The 18,399-nt window shown below is 54.7% G+C and overlaps 1 protein-coding gene across 4 annotated transcripts in view; it reads right to left on the bottom strand.

Annotated features, from left to right (window-relative positions):
* Window positions 1–16,517, bottom strand: part of TBC1D9B (TBC1 domain family member 9B) — a 42,334-nt gene extending 25,817 nt beyond the window's left edge. For all 4 annotated transcript variants that reach the window (XM_028850011.2, XM_015141637.3, XM_028850010.2 and 1 more), the window contains exons 1-7: window positions 16,321–16,517; window positions 13,414–13,524; window positions 10,864–10,982; window positions 8,017–8,245; window positions 6,844–7,102; window positions 5,040–5,247; window positions 1,697–1,909 (exon numbers count right to left, since the gene is read on the bottom strand). In XM_028850011.2, coding sequence (XP_028705844.1) covers window positions 1,697–1,909; window positions 5,040–5,247; window positions 6,844–7,102; window positions 8,017–8,245; window positions 10,864–10,982; window positions 13,414–13,524; window positions 16,321–16,438 — 1,257 coding nt within the window. In that variant the 5' untranslated portion in view covers window positions 16,439–16,517. The remainder of the gene's footprint in view (window positions 1–1,696; window positions 1,910–5,039; window positions 5,248–6,843; window positions 7,103–8,016; window positions 8,246–10,863; window positions 10,983–13,413; window positions 13,525–16,320) is intronic.
* Window positions 16,518–18,399: the final 1,882 nt, after the last annotated feature.

Raw genomic sequence — 18,399 nt, forward strand, 5'->3', positions numbered from 1 at the left:
GAGTGGTGCTTACTCAGCTTTCAGGAAGTGTGGGGCCTCATGGAGGCAGAGGAGGCTTGACCACCCTGTTCACTGCCCCGCCACTCAATCCAACTTCACTCTTTCTTGAAATCCCAGATGAAGCCCAACCTCCTCCACACCTTTCTTAGTATCTCCAATCCACACTGATCCCGCCCACCCCTTCCCACCCACTCATCTATGTAGTAATTTATTTAGCATCTATTATTGGGGCGGACAATGTAAAGGCCTGCCTGGGCCAGACCACACACGGTTCTAAAGCACTGAGGACATGTGCACCCACAGCTCCCACGACTGCTGCCCAATGAGATGGGGCCTGCAGGGCTGGGCACTGATTTTTCCAGAGAAACTGGATCTGTGAATTTATATATGGACTCTTCTAATCGCCAAATGTTTTTGCAAATTCAGACTCAACGACGGCAGCAGCACATCCATCTTGTCACACCAGAAAGCAAGGAATCAAAGACGACCAGTGTTGTGCCCAGGGACTCTCAGGGCCAGCCCAGATGAGCCCCTCTGGCCACATAGAGAATAAGCATAGTGATTCCAGTGGAAAGACACACATCAAGTTGCTTAAATCCATATGTTCATAATTACAATAAAAAGTAAGCCAAAAAACTCACTGGTCACACATGGAAGACACTAGAAAACCAACTCATCATTATTTTGACAACTGGAGAGTAAGAAGGAAGAGTAAAAGATGTACTCTGCCTTTCCTCTATGAACCGTGCCTGGGGTCGGCTTCCCTCTTTGGGAGAATTTCAGCTCCCAGAGGAAAGGAGGAATGGAATGAGCGTGCCGCTGGCCGCTGGATCCAAGCATATTCTCAATGACAGACAGTAGCAGGGAGATGGAGAGGTGGCCGGTCACCCGACATCTCTTGTTGGAAGTAAACAGCACCTTGAGCCTGCCCACAGGCAAACTTGCCAGAACCAAAATCAGCTGAGCCTGAATGTGATCATGGCTCTCGGTCTCACTGCTCAACCAACTTAAAGGAAACAGGGGACACAGGAGCTTGCTAAACGCCTGCAGTGGATGCAATCAACAAAATCAGACAATGAGAGACTATACAAGTCGCCGATTCCTTCAACAAAATACTGTGGAAGAATAAACAAGAACTAGGTGGAACAGAAGCCCACAGATTAAAGGGATTTAAGAGACCTATCAATCAACAGTGACATGTGTGACTTTTGTGTGTCTCAGTTCAAATAATCAAACCGTGAAAAGTACACGGGGAAGTGTGAATACAGTATTTGATGATATTAAGGAATTACTGTTAAGTTGGCTGGTACGATCGTGATACTGCAGTTCTACCGGCAAGAACTTCAGACTGAAAGCCTGGCAGGGAAGGCCGTGAGCACAAAGCCGAAGTATACAGGCCTCCACAGTGTGGCTTTGCTCTCAGCGCAGCAGCAATGCAGAAAGGACGGCCAGAGAGGGTTCCTCATGGGCACTGGGCCCAGCAGGAGTGAGGAGTATCAGGGTGTGTGGCTAGGGGAGCAGAGAGGCTGTGATGTTGCTGGGCAGTGTGGGTCTGGGCTAGGGGTCTCCTGCCAGCTCCGACACATCAGCCCCTAGGCGGAGGCCCACAGCAGGCACCATGGGGTCAGGCTCCAGCAGGGAGGCTGATGCATGCCCTGGCTCTTCCTGACCCTGTTGCTCCCAAGGGGCTTCTCACCTCTGTGTTAGTGTCCACAACGCTGGCTTTCCTGCTCCCAACGATACTGCCTGGCTGCTTGGATGGCGTTTTCTGGAGGAAGTCAGAGATCCTCTGAACCAAGAAATCACGGTCTTTCAGGTTGGCAAACAAGAATGTCATTTTGCTTTTGGTGCTGATGGACAGGGGGCTGGGCAGCACGCTGGAGCTGTCGGCTTTTTCGACAATGGTCACCTGAGAAGGTGGAAGAACTCTTTTTGGTGTCTGCATCTCAGGTCCTGCCGCTGGGCATGCTTTGTGAATGACAGACTGTCATGCAGCTGTCCCCTCCTGGGCACAATGCAGTGAGTGGCCCGACTGCCCTCATATTCTGACTCTGCCACCCGCTGCACATAACCCCGACCAAGCTGCCTGTGCCTGTAAGGTCCTGTTTTTCCTGTCGATGGGGGTGAGCACATTGGCCGAGCAGGGCGGTTCTGAGGATGATGACGTAAAGTGTTCAGCCCAGCTGCTGGCCTTCACCGGCTCTCAGAAGGCTGTCCTAAAGCAGGGCAAGCGGTCCCTTGCTTGCAGGACTGTCCCCTGCACTTGTTCCCAGGGAACACTTTTTGATAGCAGGGGTCCTGGAGCTTGGCCCTGAACCCTTCTGAGGTGTGGAGGGCACAGGACAGACTTTCAGCGGGCACCTCTGCAGAGCCCCAGGCCTGGCAGGGAGACGGACAAGGGATGCACCAGCTGAGCACAGTCAGCAGGGGTGAGTGCTGGGAAGGGGGAAGGCTGGGTGGCCCCAGGGGAGGCGGCCACTGAGCTAAGACCTGGTCCAGCCAGGTGAGTGCTGGGGAAGAGATGGGCAGGGGCACAGCAGTCACCCTGCAGAGCGGGGTGGGACTGCCTGAGGGAGGAAGAGAAGGCCAGAGAAGCCAGGACAGCATGACTGGGGACGCAGTGGGGAGTGTGTGTGCACTTTTGATGTCTGTGTGTGAGCATATACATGGGGTGTGCCGGGGCAGAGGCACACAGAAGGCCTCACAGGTCACAGGAGGCAGGTGGGAGAAGACACTAGAGGACTCTAAGCAGGTTGCCAACGTGCTCTGACTGACATTTCAAATTTTGCTGGTTGCTGTGGGAGGATGTGTTGTAAAGGGGCTAAGTGTGTTGGGCCAGGTGTGGTAGCTCTTGCCTGTAATTCCAACACTTTGGAAGGCTGAGGAGGAAGGATTACTTGAATCCAAAAGTTTGAGACCAGCCTGGGCAACAAGACGAACCCCTGTCTCTGTTAAAAAAAAAAAAAAAAACAGCTAGGTGTGGTGGCACACATCTGTTGTCCCAGCTACTTGGGAGGTTGAGGTGGGAGAATCACTTAAGCTCGGGAGATCGAGGCTGCAGTGAGCCATGATCACACCACTGCATTCCTGCCTAGGCAAGAGTGAGACCCTGTCTCCAAAAAAAACAAAAACAAAAAAACAAAGCAGAGGTGGGGGTTAAGTGTGGTTAGGGAGTGGCTAGAGCAGATGACAGTGTCTTAGGTGGCAGCCATGGAGAGAAAGGGCTGAGCTCTGAGGGGTGAGCTGGCAAGACATGCTGTAGGTAGGACAGAGGAAGGAGGGAGAGGTTGGAATCTAGGCTGATACGTGGTTTCTACCTGGACAAAGGGTGGAAGAGGGGTCACTTCCCAAGGGAAGTACGGAAAGGCGTGGTTGGGAGTGAAATTCAAGAGCCCACTACACCCACAGCAGAGTGTGCTGCGTGTGCAGGAGCCTGCAGGTGGGAACGTGGAGGAGCGGGTGTGTTGAGGGGTCGGCATTGGCCGCCTCCACCCTGACCAGCTGCAGGGTTCATCACCAGAGCAAACTCAGCCCTCCAGTGTGGGCCAGTCCTGCTCCCCGAGCCCTCCGGTATGGGCCGGTCCTGCTCCCCGAGCCCTCCAGTGTGGGCCGGTCCTGCTCCCCGAGCCCTCCAGTGTGGGCCGGTCCTGCTCCCCGAGCCCTCCAGTGTGGGCCGGTCCTGCTCCCCGAGCCCTCCAGTGTGGGCCGGTCCTGTTCCCCGAGCTCCACCAGGGTTCTACCATCTGAGATGTCAAGGGCCCGGCAAGAGAAATTCAAATGGAGCTTCAGGTGTCAGGAAGACCCCTAGGCCCAGGGGCCAGGTCAGTACAGTGCCCGGGACAGATCCACAGGGCCCTAGTGCTAATAGAATGTGGGGTCCGGGTAACACCTGAGCCTCTCAACCTGGAGCTTTTGGAGCTGTGGCTCTTCTGAGTTCCTTCCCTCTGACTTCTCTTGGGGAAACTGAGGCAACAACTCTCCCACACCTATTCTCAGCTACAGCTACACCTTGAGGGATTTGTGCAAATGGCAGGAAAGTCTTTAAGAATCTCAGCTGGGCGCGGTGGCTCATGTCTGTAATCCCAGCACTTTGGGAGGCCGAGGTGGGCGGATCACAAGGTCAGGAGATCAAGACCATCCTGGCTAACACAGTGAAACCCTGTCTCTACTAAAAATCCAAAAAATTAGCCGGGTATGGTGGCAGATGCCTGTAGTCCCAGCTACTCAGGAGGCTGAGGTAGGAGAATGGCATGAACAGTGAGCAGAGATCACACCACTGCACTCCAGCCTGGGCAACAGAGCGAGACTCCATCTCAAAAATAAATAAATACATAAATAAAAATAAAAGAATCTCACTTGCTTCTTCTTATAATTCAACAGTCAGTGCCCTGCTTGGCCACAAGGAAAAGGAGTCCTTGGGACCTGTCCTGACTCAGTCTCATGTCTTCTATTTGGGCAAGGTGCCCTATCCTTGCTCCACACCCTTCACTGTAGTGCAGGACGGATGGCCTTATTCCCACCAGGGTCACTGTGGAGGCCCAAGAAACCCAAGAAGGAGCAAGTGAGAGCCAATGCCGCCCCACAGGGGAGAGCCGACCTCTGATGGCCTGCTGGAGCCTGAGCCACAGCCAAGGTGGTGTGTCCAGAGAGGACTGGTGAGGTGGCCTCTGAGAACGACATGTGGGACCGGTGCAGGAACAGGGTCCTTTAAGCCCAGCCACAGAGCAGTGCTTTGCCAAAATTCAACTGCAGGGCCCAGAAGGCAAGCCTGACGGAAACTCATGCAAGTACCCGGGAGGGCAAGCAGTGTGCCCCCACCATGTCACCTGCCTCCCCCACAGGGCAGGTGCTTGTGGAGGGGCTCACTCGGCCTACATCCTCCACCTGTCCCATCACTGAGTGACATGTGGCTGTCTGGGCTAGGGCCTCCTCCCAGATGCCCCCCAGTAAGCCAGGGCAGAGCAGGACAGGCTGGTCCCTGAGCTGACTGACCCCTCAGGGATAGAAAGGCCCTGGCCTCTCAATTAGGGGATGCTGACCTCCCTCAGGGGTATGATGAGGTGGCACGCGTCCTCCTCCTTGCTGGCGAAGCAGATGTAGTTGTTGGAGATGAACATCTGGCCAGGGATGTGCAGCTTGTTGAAAGGTGTCCACAGGGTGCAGCTCGTGTGGCCGTCCAGCCGCTCATCCCTGGGTAGCCGGAACGTGGCTCGGTAGCACTCATTCTTGGCTCGGGCGTCCAGGTCTCTGGGGAAACAAGGTGGGAGGACAGGAGGAAAGGGGACAAAGTCAGGACCAGCACACTCTCAAGGAAGCCTGGGGCCTCCCCAGGCCTGTTTCCACATCAGATTCAGGATCCCTGGGGCTCTCCCTGGAGGAAGTCCCGCTCAGGGACCTGAGAGTTCAATAGAAGATGCACGCTGAGTCACCAGGCAGAAGGTGGGACAGTCACACACCAGCGGAGAAGTGGCCAGCAAGCAATGTATCCTGAGACTGCTTTGAAAAGGACACCTAGACGCTGGCCTGGGCAATGTGCAACCCATCCCTCGGTACTGAAGGGCAGGCAGAGCCCAGAGCGTCTGCACTAGTCCCACTCGGACGGACGGCTCCGGGCAGCTCTTCCACCCTGGGCAGGCCTAACCCCAGGTTTCACCTTGAAGCCTAGGTGAGGAGTTCCCCACAGGGAAGTGTGGAGCTAAAACTAAAGCATGCGGCTGCTAACAGACGCGCACACCTGTGTATCTCATGGCTGTGACAGTGGCCTGGCCCAGGGCCCCACCCCTTCGGTGGCTCTGTTCACATAAACCCTCCCAGCCCCAAAGGGAGCCTCCTGCCTGGCCTGGGCTGCCGTGGCCTAAGCAGGGCCTGGCTGCACCCTCGCCGGCAGTGCCAGCATGGCCATGCTCCACCTCTACTGTTCTTTCCAAAAGGTCCCACGGCCAACCAGCACCCACACCCTAAGGGCAACATGCTGGCACAATCTTCTGCTTCTGGGGGTGGACCACAGAGTTTGGGCCTAGACCATAGTCTGTGGGTGCAATGCAGGAAATGGCCTGGCTGGAATGAGGTTGCTGAACACATGGGTGTGAATCTGGCTGTGCTCAGGTTGGCTGTGGGACCCAGGGAACCTCAGAGATCTTGGCCAGCCTCTTGAGTTTCCCATAAGCTACAACCTAGAAGCTCAAACATAAGCAGCCCGGGAGGGCCGGCTGCTATGATGCGTTCCTATCCATCAGTCCTCTGGACAGGGCAGCAGGGACTCAGACCCACACATGGCCCAGCTCCTTGGCTGGCTTCAGACCCAGAGGTCTGCTTCCACATCAAACTCAGGACCCCTGGGGTCCCATGGCTGGGAGGGTCCTCTGGCCAGAGTCTCAGGATATACAGGAGAGCTATCAATCACGGTGGGACGGAGGCCGTGCACTTGAGCCCAGATTCACCAAAGCCTTTCTGGGGGCGTCACAGCACCCCGGCTGAAGTGGCTAGATCCTGGCTCCACTGCTCACTGAGGACTTCAGGCAACTTACTTGACCTCTCCGTGCCTCAGCTTCCTTGTCTGATACCTAGGGATGGTAAGAGACCCTTCCCATCGTAGGGCCAAGAGGAGTAAAGTGTGAAAAGCCTCCTCCCCGTTAGTGGTCAGGACATCACTGCTATCTCCTGCTGCCTCTCCACACGGTACTGCAATGATCTGTTTACCTGGCTTCCCTCCCAAGTGGGGAGCCCATGAGGGGTAAATGTGGACACCCTCTCCAGGTCTACACACTTGGACCAGGCAGGTCCCAGCCAAGGTCAGTAAACCTGGCTCACATGAGCCCACCCCAGCCCTGGAGGGTAACGCACCGCTTCAGGGCTGAGATGTTCCTGTGTGGGCGGACAGGCCTGGGCAGGACCTTGTCCTCCAGGAAGCCCTCACTGTCCAGCAGCTGCCGCATGGCCAGGTTGGCCAACTGCTCCATGAGCTTGAAGGTCTCGCCGATGTTGAGGAACATGGAGAAGAAGAGCTCCTGGTCGCGAGTGTCCACACGGATGCTCTCGGGGAAGAGCAGGGTGGCGTTCTTCTCCAGACGCGTTATGTCCACCCACTGCACCACGAGGCTCACTGTGCCCACAGGGACAGACACACCGCGGGTCAGGGCCTGGCAGGGTGAGGCTCCTGATGCCCATCTGTACCCCAGACCCACCCTAGGGAACTGCTCTCTGGGGGCAGCACTTCCTGCATGCCCAGGCCTGGCTGGGCTGGGTCATGCCCTCCATGTGGAGGGACCAGGCCACTGAGGTGTCCACTGCCTTTCAGACCAACCACACACGGTGTCTGCCCCACTAGTGGCTGAAGGGGAAAGGAACGAATGTGCGGAGGTGAACCACCAAGACCCACCCCGCAGCTCCCCTAAGTGGGAGCGCAGTGATGTGTGAACAGTCACAGCACAGCATGGCCAACACAGAGCAGGACCCAGCCCCTGCTGACGGGAGGTGACTGGCCACCTGGCTGTGACAGGTAAGTGGCAAGGGCAGGAGGGGACACAGGGAGGCTGTGGGCTGAGGGAGACGAGGAGGGAGGAGGGCGTGGTGGGCTTGGGGATGGCTAAGGCCTTGGGGGCTCTTTCTGGAGCTGCTGGGGAACCAGGCTGGCATCCTGTGGCCGGGGTGTCTGCAGAGACGGACCTGCAGCAGATGAGGGCTGTGGCACACACCCAAGGCACTGCATGGCATGGAATCCCAGGAATTCGGGGCAGACGTGTGCCCGAATGCACCAGCTCAGCAGAAGAGGGCAGGGCAGGCATGTGGAGTCGCCATGTGGAGAACCCTACTAGCGAGGGGTGGGCACGGTAAAAGCCGGCTGGGAGGAGGTGGACGCCTGGCCAAGGCTGGACAGTCCCACCCTGGGCTGCGAAGGTGGCATTTGGGCTTCAGGGAGATCCCTCTGGTGGCCATGTGGGGATGGAGAATCTGGAGGCTGAGGGCAGGGAGGGGCTGAGGGTGTGGGGGCTGGGGCACACTGAGGGGCTGGCTCACCTTCCTTCCCCAGCAGGAAGGAGTAGAAGCACAGGTGGTTGACGGTCAGGTAGAGCCAGCCCTGCCGGGGCACGCGGCCCTTCCAGTAGCTGCAGGAGTAGTAATTCACCAGCTTCTCGCCCTCAGGCATCCCAAACTGCTTCCGCATCTTCAGCTCGGCCTCCTTGAACTTCCCGGGGTCCTCGTCTCCCTGGGGTTGCAAGTTCTTGTTCTCTTCTGCGATGATGCCCTGGAGGAAGACAAGAGGACTAGGGCTTGCCCTGCACAGTCCTGGACAGGTCACAGCGTGGAGCAGAGAGGCCCAGGGAACCCAGGACTCATGGACCTTGGTCTAAGGGCTACAGGCACAGGTGGGAGCAGTCAGCGGCTCTTGCTGGGTTGCAGTCAAGGCACATGGATGACAGATGCTGCCTGTGTGACTCTCCAGATAAAGCTCCTGCAACTCCCTGAACTACTGTCATCACCAGCTGTGAGCAGAGACTTAAAAAAAAAATTAAGACAGGGTCTCACTGTCACCCAAGCTGGAGTGCAGCCTCAACCCAACAGCTGAAGCCATCCTCCTGCCTCAATTCTAAATATTTTCTAATTTCCATTTCTTCCTTGGCCTATGAGTCATTTAGAGTTTTTTCTGCTGATGCGTTTTTTGGGCCTGGCATATAGGAGGCAGTGAATAATGCCACAACTACTATTATTATCACCGCCCAATTGCTCACCAGAGAGTAAAGGTTTGCTTCTACTCTCTCCACCTGTTTTCCTGGAGACAGAGGCAACGAGGTCTCAACTTGAACCCCTAAGTGCACCGAAAAGAGCTGAGAAACTTGGTAATGTCTGTCCAGGCATGGGAAGTTCTGGTATCAGGAATTCACAAGGGCCTGCCCAAAGCAACTTTGTACCACACGACTTTGACCTAGTAAGAGCCTTCCCATGACTCTAACTTAAGGAAATAACCTAACAGAAAGAACAAGACATATACATTCGGGCCAGGTGCGGTGACTGACACCTGTAACCCCAGAACTTTGGCAGGCCAAGGTGGGTGGATCACTTGAGGTCAGGAGTTTGAGACCAGCCTGGCCAACATGGCAAAATCCCATCTCTACTCCTTTTTTTCTTTTGAGACAGAGTCTCACTCTGTCGCCCAGGCTGGAGGGCAATGGCACGATCTCGGCTCACTGCAAGCTCTGCCTCCCGGGTTCACACCATTCTCCTGCCTCAGCCTCCTGAGTAGCTGGAACTATAGGCACCCGCCACCACGCCTGGCTAGTTTTTTTGGTATTTTTAGTAGAGACAGGGTTTCACTGTGTTAGCCAGGATGGTCTCGATCTCCTGACCTCGTGATCCACCCACCTCAGCCTCCCAAAGTGCTGGGATTACAGGCTTGAGCCACCGCGCCCGGCCTTTTTTTTTTTCTTTCTGACAAGGAGTCTCACTCTGTCGCCCAGGCTGGAGTGTAGTGGTGCGATCTCAGCTCACTGAAACCTGTATCTCCTGGTTCAAGCAATTCTCCTGTCTCAGCCTCTTGAGTAGCTGGGATTACAGGCGCACGCCACCATGCCTGGCTAATTTTTGTATTTTTAGTAGAGATGGGGTTTTGCCACGTTGGCCAGGTTGCTCTCGAACTCCTGACCTCAGCTGATCTGCCTGCCTTGGCACCCGCCCCGTCTCTACTAAAAATACATAAATTAGCTGAGCATAGTGGTGCGTGCCTGTAATCCCAGCTACTTGGGAGGCTGAGGCAGGAGATTCGTTTGAACCTAGGGGGTAGAGGTTGCAGTGCGCTGAGATTGTGCCACTGTACTCCTTCCTAGGTAACAGAGTGAGACTCTGGCTCAAAAAAAAAAAAAAAAAAAGACACATACATTCAGATAAATGCTCATTATCCTGTTAATTATCCCCAAAGAGGAAACAACCTAGAGATCACCATGAGTTTTTACACACTGCTACAATTTTCATAACCATTGTTTTGATGGCAGCAAAATATTGCACTAAGTATAGCATACATGACTTAACAAGTCCCCTGAACATGCAGCACTTAGCACAGCGTATGTACACACTTTGTGTATGCTCAGTCAATGCCACAGCACCTATTATTATTCTCATGTTGCAGAAGAGAGAACAGCTGCTTTCCTCCCTTATCATGGGACCGGGAGGCACCGTTTCCAGTTTTTCTGCTAATACACACAGTCTGGTGGGAGACATATTAAACTGTGTGTTTATATATATAACATATATATGTGTATACATGTATTATTTATACATACATGCATATGCAAATATATACATATATATTTTTTAAAGACAAGGTCTCGCTATGTTGGCCAGGCTGGTCTCAAACTCCTGGGCTCAAAGGATCCTCCTGCCTTGCCTCCCAAAGTGCTGGGATTACAGGTGTGAGCCACTGCACCTGGCCCTTGAAACTGTATATTCTGCATATATGAATATACTGTAGGGGAAACTCCAAGGATTGGAATTTTGGGGTAAAGGGCATGTGCCTTTTAAAATAACGTTAGTTTTATAATAAAAAATAACTCAAAATATCCTATTGTTTCCTGCATCTCCTCTGGCAAACAGAACTGTCTATCTGCACACGCTTTCCAAGGCACCCGGGTGGGAATGGAAACCCCGCACTAGGCTTCAGCAGCCTCCAGTGCCCAGCCAGGGTAAGAAGGGGTTTTCCTGGGTCACGAGTTCTCTGCCCCTCTCAACTCCAAGAGAAAGAGCACTGACACTTCAGTCTCCACCTTTGTAAAATGAGGACGCACCCTACATCGTGAAGATTAAATAGGATAATACACGAGAACACTGCCAGCCAGGGAAGGGTGAGAACAGGGAGTGGCGAGTAAACCTTACGTGTATCTTGCCCTTGACGAAGGTGGTGATATCTTCCTCACTGTCGAAGATGGACAGTGTCTGGAGCAAGTTATTTTCCAGCCATTCCCAGTGTTTTGTGATCTCTTTGCGGGAAGAACCTAGAAGAGGTTGGTGAAGTAAAAGAAAAATCATAAATTCACCGGGTCCTAAACACACATTCAAAGAAGCGAGATGAAAGTGGGCAACCTAATTAGCTAAATCCAAGTGACGAGAATCTTCAAGCTGCTTCCTCTTTTCCCTCTTAAACTGATGAATATGTGCATGAAGAAAGTAATAAATGGTCCTGGTAAAAAACAAAAAATTAAACGTCCAGGCTGAATCACAGTTGTGTCAGTGAACATTTCCACCTGTCCCTGAAGCCAACAGGGAGAGTCACTAAGTCTCCTATGTGTCCTAGAAACAGTCTATGTGCCTGCAAGCTTGCTAACTTATACTTTCCTCAAGTTGAAAGAACTTAATGTGGCCTTTGCTATGTATGTGACTAATCAGACACAGCCATACTTTGTATAAATGAGTCCAGCTCTTTCCTGAGAATCTAGGTATCCACAGATAGCAGCTGGAGCTTCCTACAAGACTCCAGGTCCCTGGCTAGCTAGGCTCCTGCTGGGCAGACAAGTAGCTAAAGTCCCTCTCTTCAGTTTGTCCTGGCCACCTTCCTACCTAGTGTCTGCCCCACCTAGGAGGGAGGGGGGGCTCTGTCCTCCATCGGCCCAATGGAAATTTTTAAAAATGTAGAGAAAATCTGGGTGCTGTGGCTCATGCCTGTAATCCCAGCACTTTGGGAGGCTGAGGCAGGAGGATCATTTGAGCCCAGGAGTTCGAGACCAGCCTGGGCAGCATGGCGAAACCAAAAATACAAAAAAAAATTAGCTGGGCATAGTGGCACGTGTCTGTGGTCCCATCCACTCACGATGCTGAGGTGGGAGGATTGTTTGAGCCTGGGAGGCGGAGGCTGCAGTGCAGCCTGAGTGACAAAGTGAGATCTCGTCTCAAAAAAAACAACACACAAAACAAAAATGTAGAGAAGGCAGCACGATGCCACTTTTAAAGGCCGGAAGAACTGTTTGCTCCCATCAAAGAATCAGGGAAGAAGCCCCAAGGGGAAGCGCAAAGAGATGAGGGGAGATGTCTGCCGAGCCTGGCTCCCCCATCCCCAGCACCCGTTTCTGGGGTTTTGCCTCTGCTGAACGAACACAAGGATGAGGAGTGAATGACACCCTGAATCGTTCTCAGCTGCCCGGAGGTGGGACGGGAGGCCCATCCACCAGGCACGCAGAGAGCCTCAGCCAAGACACAGCGGATCCTCGTTTTTCGGGTGGTTAGATTCTGTAAGGTGGCCGCGATCAGTGAGTTAGCGAATCCTGAACCAGTACTCCGGGGGAATACAGGGTTCGGTTCCTCGAGCCTCTAATCACACTTTTCTCAACTGACCGATACGTAACTGTTTACACGTGTTTCTGTTTAAACAGGCCTTATTAATACGTGCCCCTGACTGACTGGCATTGAGCTCATGGCCAGCAGCACTGTCACTCACGCCTGAACGAAGCTGCTGTAACGCACAAGGCACAACGCAGGCTTCTTGCTCTTACGGACAAGAGCGCCTCAGCGCTATGCTCAGGAGACATTTTAAACAGCCAAGTCAACAGCAATGAGCACAAACACGGGAAAACACGGCACTGCAGAGACCGTGAACAAGACACACGAGTGCGGTGTGACAGCTGAATCAAGAAGGCAGAGTGGGCCGGGCGCGGTGGCTCAAGCCTGTAATCCCAGCACTTTGGGAGGCCGAGATGGGCGGATCACGAGGTCAGGAGATCGAGACCATCCTGGCTAACATGGTGAAACCCCGTCTCTACTAAGAAATACAAAAAATAGCCGGGCGAGGTGGCAGCACCTGTAGTCCCAGCTACTCGGGAGGCTGAGGCCGGAGAATGGCGTGAACCCGGGAGGCGGAGCTTGCAGTGAGCTGAGATCTGGCCACTGCACTCCAGCCTGGGCTACAGAGCGAGACTCCGTCTCAAAAAAAAAAAAAAAGAAGGCAGAGTGTCGCCCTGTTCTGCCTCCGCCGGGGACATGGGCATCAGGTGACTCAAATTTTTCACTGCTTTGAATGTACACATGTCCATGTCTCCAAATGACCATAAAATCACTGGAAGTATCGATGTGGGGATTGCAAATACATTTTATTGAGTAGGCCAATTTGCAAATATGGAGTCTTTGAATGAGGCCAGCTATATCTACCTTGAGAAAAGGTGGCATGAGAACGTGGACATTGGCTAGCCCCATGCTTGCACCCCCAGAGGTACGCGGGGCTCCATGGGGCTGTCCTCTCCTACTCTGTCCCCATGACCAGTGGAGCTGCCTTTCTAAGATGGAAGCGAAGCCGCCTCCACTTCCCTCTTGCAGCCTTGGACTGTGCTGTCAGCAGGGAACACCGCCCAGGCATGTGGGCTACACACCCCTTCCTCTTGGCAACGGCTCTTCCAGGGCAGGCCCTGCCCAGTACCCCTCACCACTCAGGGCACCTACCACACGCCACTGTCCAGTAGACCTGGGAGTCCTGGGTCTGGTGCAGGATGCGGTAAGGGGCCACGCGGGCACTGGAGTCCAGCACCACGTCCAGGGTGCCCACGAGAAGACCTGGGAACAGGGCAGACAGACATGGTGGGTGAGGGGAGGGCCGGACTGAGGCCCCTGAAGGCTGAGTCTGGCCGGAGGCAGAAACGATGGTGGCGCTACCCAAAGGGTCCAGCCCAACGAGGGAAACGTCCTGAATTATCCCCGCGGTCAAAGGCCTTCAGCCAGCGTCTGATCCCAAACAAAAAAATCCCCTTCTGCTTCTTCCTGGAAGCATCTGCTGCTTCTCCTGACTCAGAAACGCTTGCAGGCGGAGGCAGAGGCAAGTTTCATGGGGTCAGAGCTTAAACAATTCTGGGAAGCCCTCTTTAAGTATACCAAATTAGACTACAAAACAAGTATTGCTTTAGACTGCGTTACACATTAAAGCTAAAAAAGAACAATATCACAAATATCACAAAATCCAGAAAACCAACACGATGGTTAACTGCCAGACACACCTCCAGAAATAAGACTTTCAGGCGTGTTTGGTCGTGTACTCATCGCTTCTTCACAGGACAATGATTCTGCAACATCATTTTCCGTATCAAGAACAGAAAGATAGTCTTCCCTTTGCCATGACTCACTGATTTTTATTACCGACCGTTTAAGGAAGTTTCTTTTAGCCTCAAAACTCATAACTGAAGATGTCAATTCTTAGAATTCTGAAATTTAGGAAAATACTGATAAAAGTGTTTTCATTTCTGAACTGAAACATTTTACGGCATTTCAAGTTTTTCTTCTCCTCACATACACCCATTTGATAGATGACACACATTAACCAGTTTGTGGCAATGCTATCTTTGTTTTTAGATTTTATTTTTTTGGTAATGCTATCTTTGTCAGTGCCACTATTTGCAGTGACAAATCAGCAGGAAATATAGTTTTTTACCGTCGTTTGATTCACTAATTGAATTATCAAGCAATCTAAAAACCTGTTCGTTGTTATTTGAAATTTTTTCTTCCTTTTAACTAAGTGCTGCTTTTGACATGATCTGAAAATATTTTGTTACCAGTTTTCCTGTTGATGTCAGAACCATTTTTATTGCTATTACTCAATTTTAACACTTTTGCTTCACAGTTCATTAATATTTTTTTGAGATAGAGTCTCGCTCTGTCGCCCAAGCTGGAATGCAATGGCGCCATCTCAGCTCACTGCAACCTCCACCTCCTGGGTTCAAGCGATTCTCCTGTCTTACCCTCCTGAGGAGCTGGGATTACAGGCGCATGCCACCATGCCCGGCTAAATTTTGTATTTTTAGTAGAGACGGGGTTTTGCTATGTTGGCCAAGCTAGCTATTCAGATTCTTTAATGAAAAGTCTAGGTTGGCATGTTTTTAATAGATGGCTTGAATAAAACCAAATCACCGTCCCCTCCTCTTCAGGGAGGACAGTACTCGGAGGCCACAATGCCCATGATGGCACAAGGAAGGCCCTGTCAGAGGGCACAGCAGGACACACCAAACCCAGCAGTGGGGAGAGGGTTCAAAGAATGGTCCCAGGGGACACGGAGAGTGAGGTGGAAAGGAGAAGAGCCCGCAGGAAGGAGGTGTACTGAGGCCGGGCTGCACCTGCACCCGCCCATCCAATGAGATGACCTGCGGAAGCCTGCCGAGCACAGCGCGAGTGCTCCCAGTACACCGGCGAGTATGACACACGGGCACGCTGGCGGAGTACACCGGCGAGTATGACACACGGGCACGCTGGCGGAAGGAAAGGTGCCGGTCCCTTGCCTTCTTCAACGGGCTTGCAGTAGCTTTGAGGTTGGCCACAAGGGCTGCCAACTAACTCCCACTGAACAGCTGGATCTAGGAGGCGGGTCCAGCACAGGAGCCCGAGATCCTCGAGGCCCACTGGGAGGGAGCCTGAAGCTGAAGGGAACACTGAGTGTTCCTGGGAACAGAACAGTCTCTTCCATATGAAGAAGTGTGGCCCAGGAGAAGCCTCCGTCTGCATCTGGCTATTAGCTGCTAACACTGAAAATCAGGATGATTCGCAGAAAAAGGTCTTGATAAACTGGACGACCTGGCAACACTGGGACCGCATTCCTGCAGGGCAACGATCGGTGCCCCGAAGAGCAAAGGCACTGAGCCTGGGCCAGCCGGGCTCCTGCAGTGCGGGACGCGGGCCCTGGAGCACGAGGGGCCCGGGACAACCCCTGCGGAGGGAGGGGCCTGGAGGGGCCTGTGAGCCTCCCCCGGATCCCACAGGCCGCACGACTCCAAGGGCCTCAGCCTGCGTGGTGGTGGCGCCCGGGCCCACACAGGGCCACCTTGGCGAGCTGGCAGGAACACCCTGGGCTGCTACCCAAAGCCTCGGGTGGGCAGCGCTGAGAGCAGCCAGGAGCAGAAAGGCGGGGGAGGAGCTGGGGAATGGGGGTGCGGCCGGCTCCGGGACCTCCGATCTTGCTAAAAGGGCGATACTCTGGTGAGGTGGGAATGAAGAAGACGGCACAAGAAAACGTGCGCTGGCGTCACTTGGCCCCTTAGAGGCACCGGGGGAAACTGAGGTGGAGGATGAGGACAGGGCGGCCTCGCTAACTTTCGGCGGTGGAATCCCGGGAAGCGACACGGCTCCCGGGGCTCGCGGGCGCCGAAACCGGGCGGAGCCCGCCCAGGGCGCACTCGCCTCCCGCCAGCCCCTCGCTCCCCGCCCCGGCCCCTCCGCGCCCGGCTCCCGGGTCCCGGCCTCGAGCCCCCGCCCCGCCGCGCACTGGCGTGCGTGTCCGCCGCGACGCGCAGAGGCCGGGCCGGAACCGGACCCGCCCGCCGCCGGCCCCGCCGCGGCGTCCCTAGGCCTGGCCGCCCGCGCGCCTCTCACCCGTGAGGCCGCCGCCCTTGCCGTGGCCCCGGCGCCGCTGCAGCACGAAGAAGGGGTTGGCCCGCTCCGTCACCCACAGCGCATTGGCCACCAGCACCTCCTCCGGGCTCAGCCACATCGCGGTGCCGCTCGCGCCGGGCCGAGGCCCGCGAGGCGGAAGCGCCGGCCGCCGTCGGCGTCCCGGAGCGGAGCGTGCCGAGCGGGCCGGGGCGGGGCCGGGCGGGCGGCGCCCCCTGGCGGGCGTGTGGCGCTCACGCACCCGGCTCGCGGCCCGCACCGCCCCCTCCGCCCCCTCCGCCCCGGCCTCGGGCGCGCGCCCGCCTGGCCTCCTGGAGCGGTCCAGCCGCCGGCCTCCGGCCTGGACCCAGAACGGAACGGCCCAGTCCGCAGGCAGGGGAGCCGCTGTGCAGAGTAGAGCTTCTGGCGTTTTGAAAGCTGTGCAATGTGAAAGATAGATATAAAGAAGCACAGTTTGGCTGTTTTTGGCTGGTTTTGCGTGCAACCCGGGGCGTGTTAGCACTGCAAAGGGCACCTGGAAAAGGGTTTGCAGTTCCTCCTAATTCTCAGAATTTTTTTTTCTTTTTTTTTTTTTGGCAGAGGCTTGCTCTGTCGCCCGGGCTGGAGTGCAATGGCGCGATCTTGGCTCACTGCAACCTCTGCCTCCCGGGTTCAAGTGATCCTCCTGCCTCAGCCTCCTGAGTAGCTGGGATTACAGGCGCCTGCAACCACGCCCGGCTAATTTTTTTGTATTTTTAGTAGAGACGGGGTTTCACCATGTTGGCCAGGCTGGTCTCGAACTCCTGACCTCAGGTGATCCGCTCACATTGGCCTCCCAAGTCCTGGGATTACAGGCATGAACCATCGCGCCTGGCCAGTTCTCAGAATTCTGACACTGGGGCCGGAGACTAGAAAAAACGTCCAGCGCAGGGCGAGTGCCAGGAGGCCCTGATACGGGCTGCATCCTTGGAAATCAGTGCAGCTCCTCCCCTGACAGACGGGTCACGGAGGCTGGCCGGCCTTGAGGATGGGGTCTGGGCTGGCCCCCGGGCCAGTGGCGGCTTGTGTGCAAGCGTGAGGCGGGCTGCACGCGAATGCGGGACCCTGGTCTCCCAGTGTTGACCTGCAGGGGTAGCACCAGTCCACGCCCGGCCTTCTGCATGAAAGGAGCTGTCAACTCCACCTGGGACAACAGGCCTGGATCCATGCTGTCCGGGGTCGACTGGGATGTGGGGTCACCCTGCTGGCCAGAGCCCTCACCAGGATCTGGCTAGAGAGCAGAGGGAAGGGGGCGGTTAAACCATCCTTGGAGCTGGACCTGGCTTCCAGGTGGGTTTCTGTGATTGGTGATCAAGAATCTTGGTGTGATGGATGTAGGTACACGCAGTTGACACCCAGAGTGACCTGCAGTCTTCTGCAATGTTGCTGGATATAGGAATCAGCTTTCAAGATGCAGAGGTGGGCTTGCTTCAACATCTTGGAAGTTTGAACTAATATTGTCATTGGGCTCTCTAGAGGGAAAGAATTTGGAAGATCTTGGCCGGGCGCGGTGGCTCAAGCCTGTAATCCCAGCACTTTGGGAGGCCGAGATGGGCGGATCACGAGGTCGGGAGATCGAGACCATCCTGGCTAACATGGTGAAACCCCGTCTCTACTAAAAAATACAAAAAACTAGCCGGGCGAGGTGGCGGCGCCTGTAGTCCCAGCTACTCGGGAGGCTGAGGCAGGAGAATGGCGTAAACCCGGGAGGCGGAGCTTGCAGTGAGCTGAGATCCGGCCACTGCACTCCAGCCTGGGCGACAGAGCGAGACTCCGTCTCAAAAAAAAAAAAAAAAAAAAGAATTTGGAAGATCTGCACTTTTTAACACCCTGAGAGGAGGTAAGGAGTTGTCTTGTTCCTTCATTCCAGTGGTTCTCAAATTGGGCATACATTAGGATCACCTGGAAGGCTGATTCAAACAGGCTGCTGTAGGCCCAGCCACTTGGGAGGCTGAGGTGGGAGGATCACTTGAGGCCAGGAGTTCAAAATCAGCCAGGGCAACATAGCAAGACTCCATCTGAAAACAAAACAAACCACCACAC

The sequence above is a fragment of the Macaca mulatta genome, chromosome 6 (genome assembly GCF_049350105.2).
Source record: "Macaca mulatta isolate MMU2019108-1 chromosome 6, T2T-MMU8v2.0, whole genome shotgun sequence".
In the NCBI taxonomy this organism is placed as follows: domain Eukaryota; kingdom Metazoa; phylum Chordata; class Mammalia; order Primates; family Cercopithecidae; genus Macaca; species Macaca mulatta.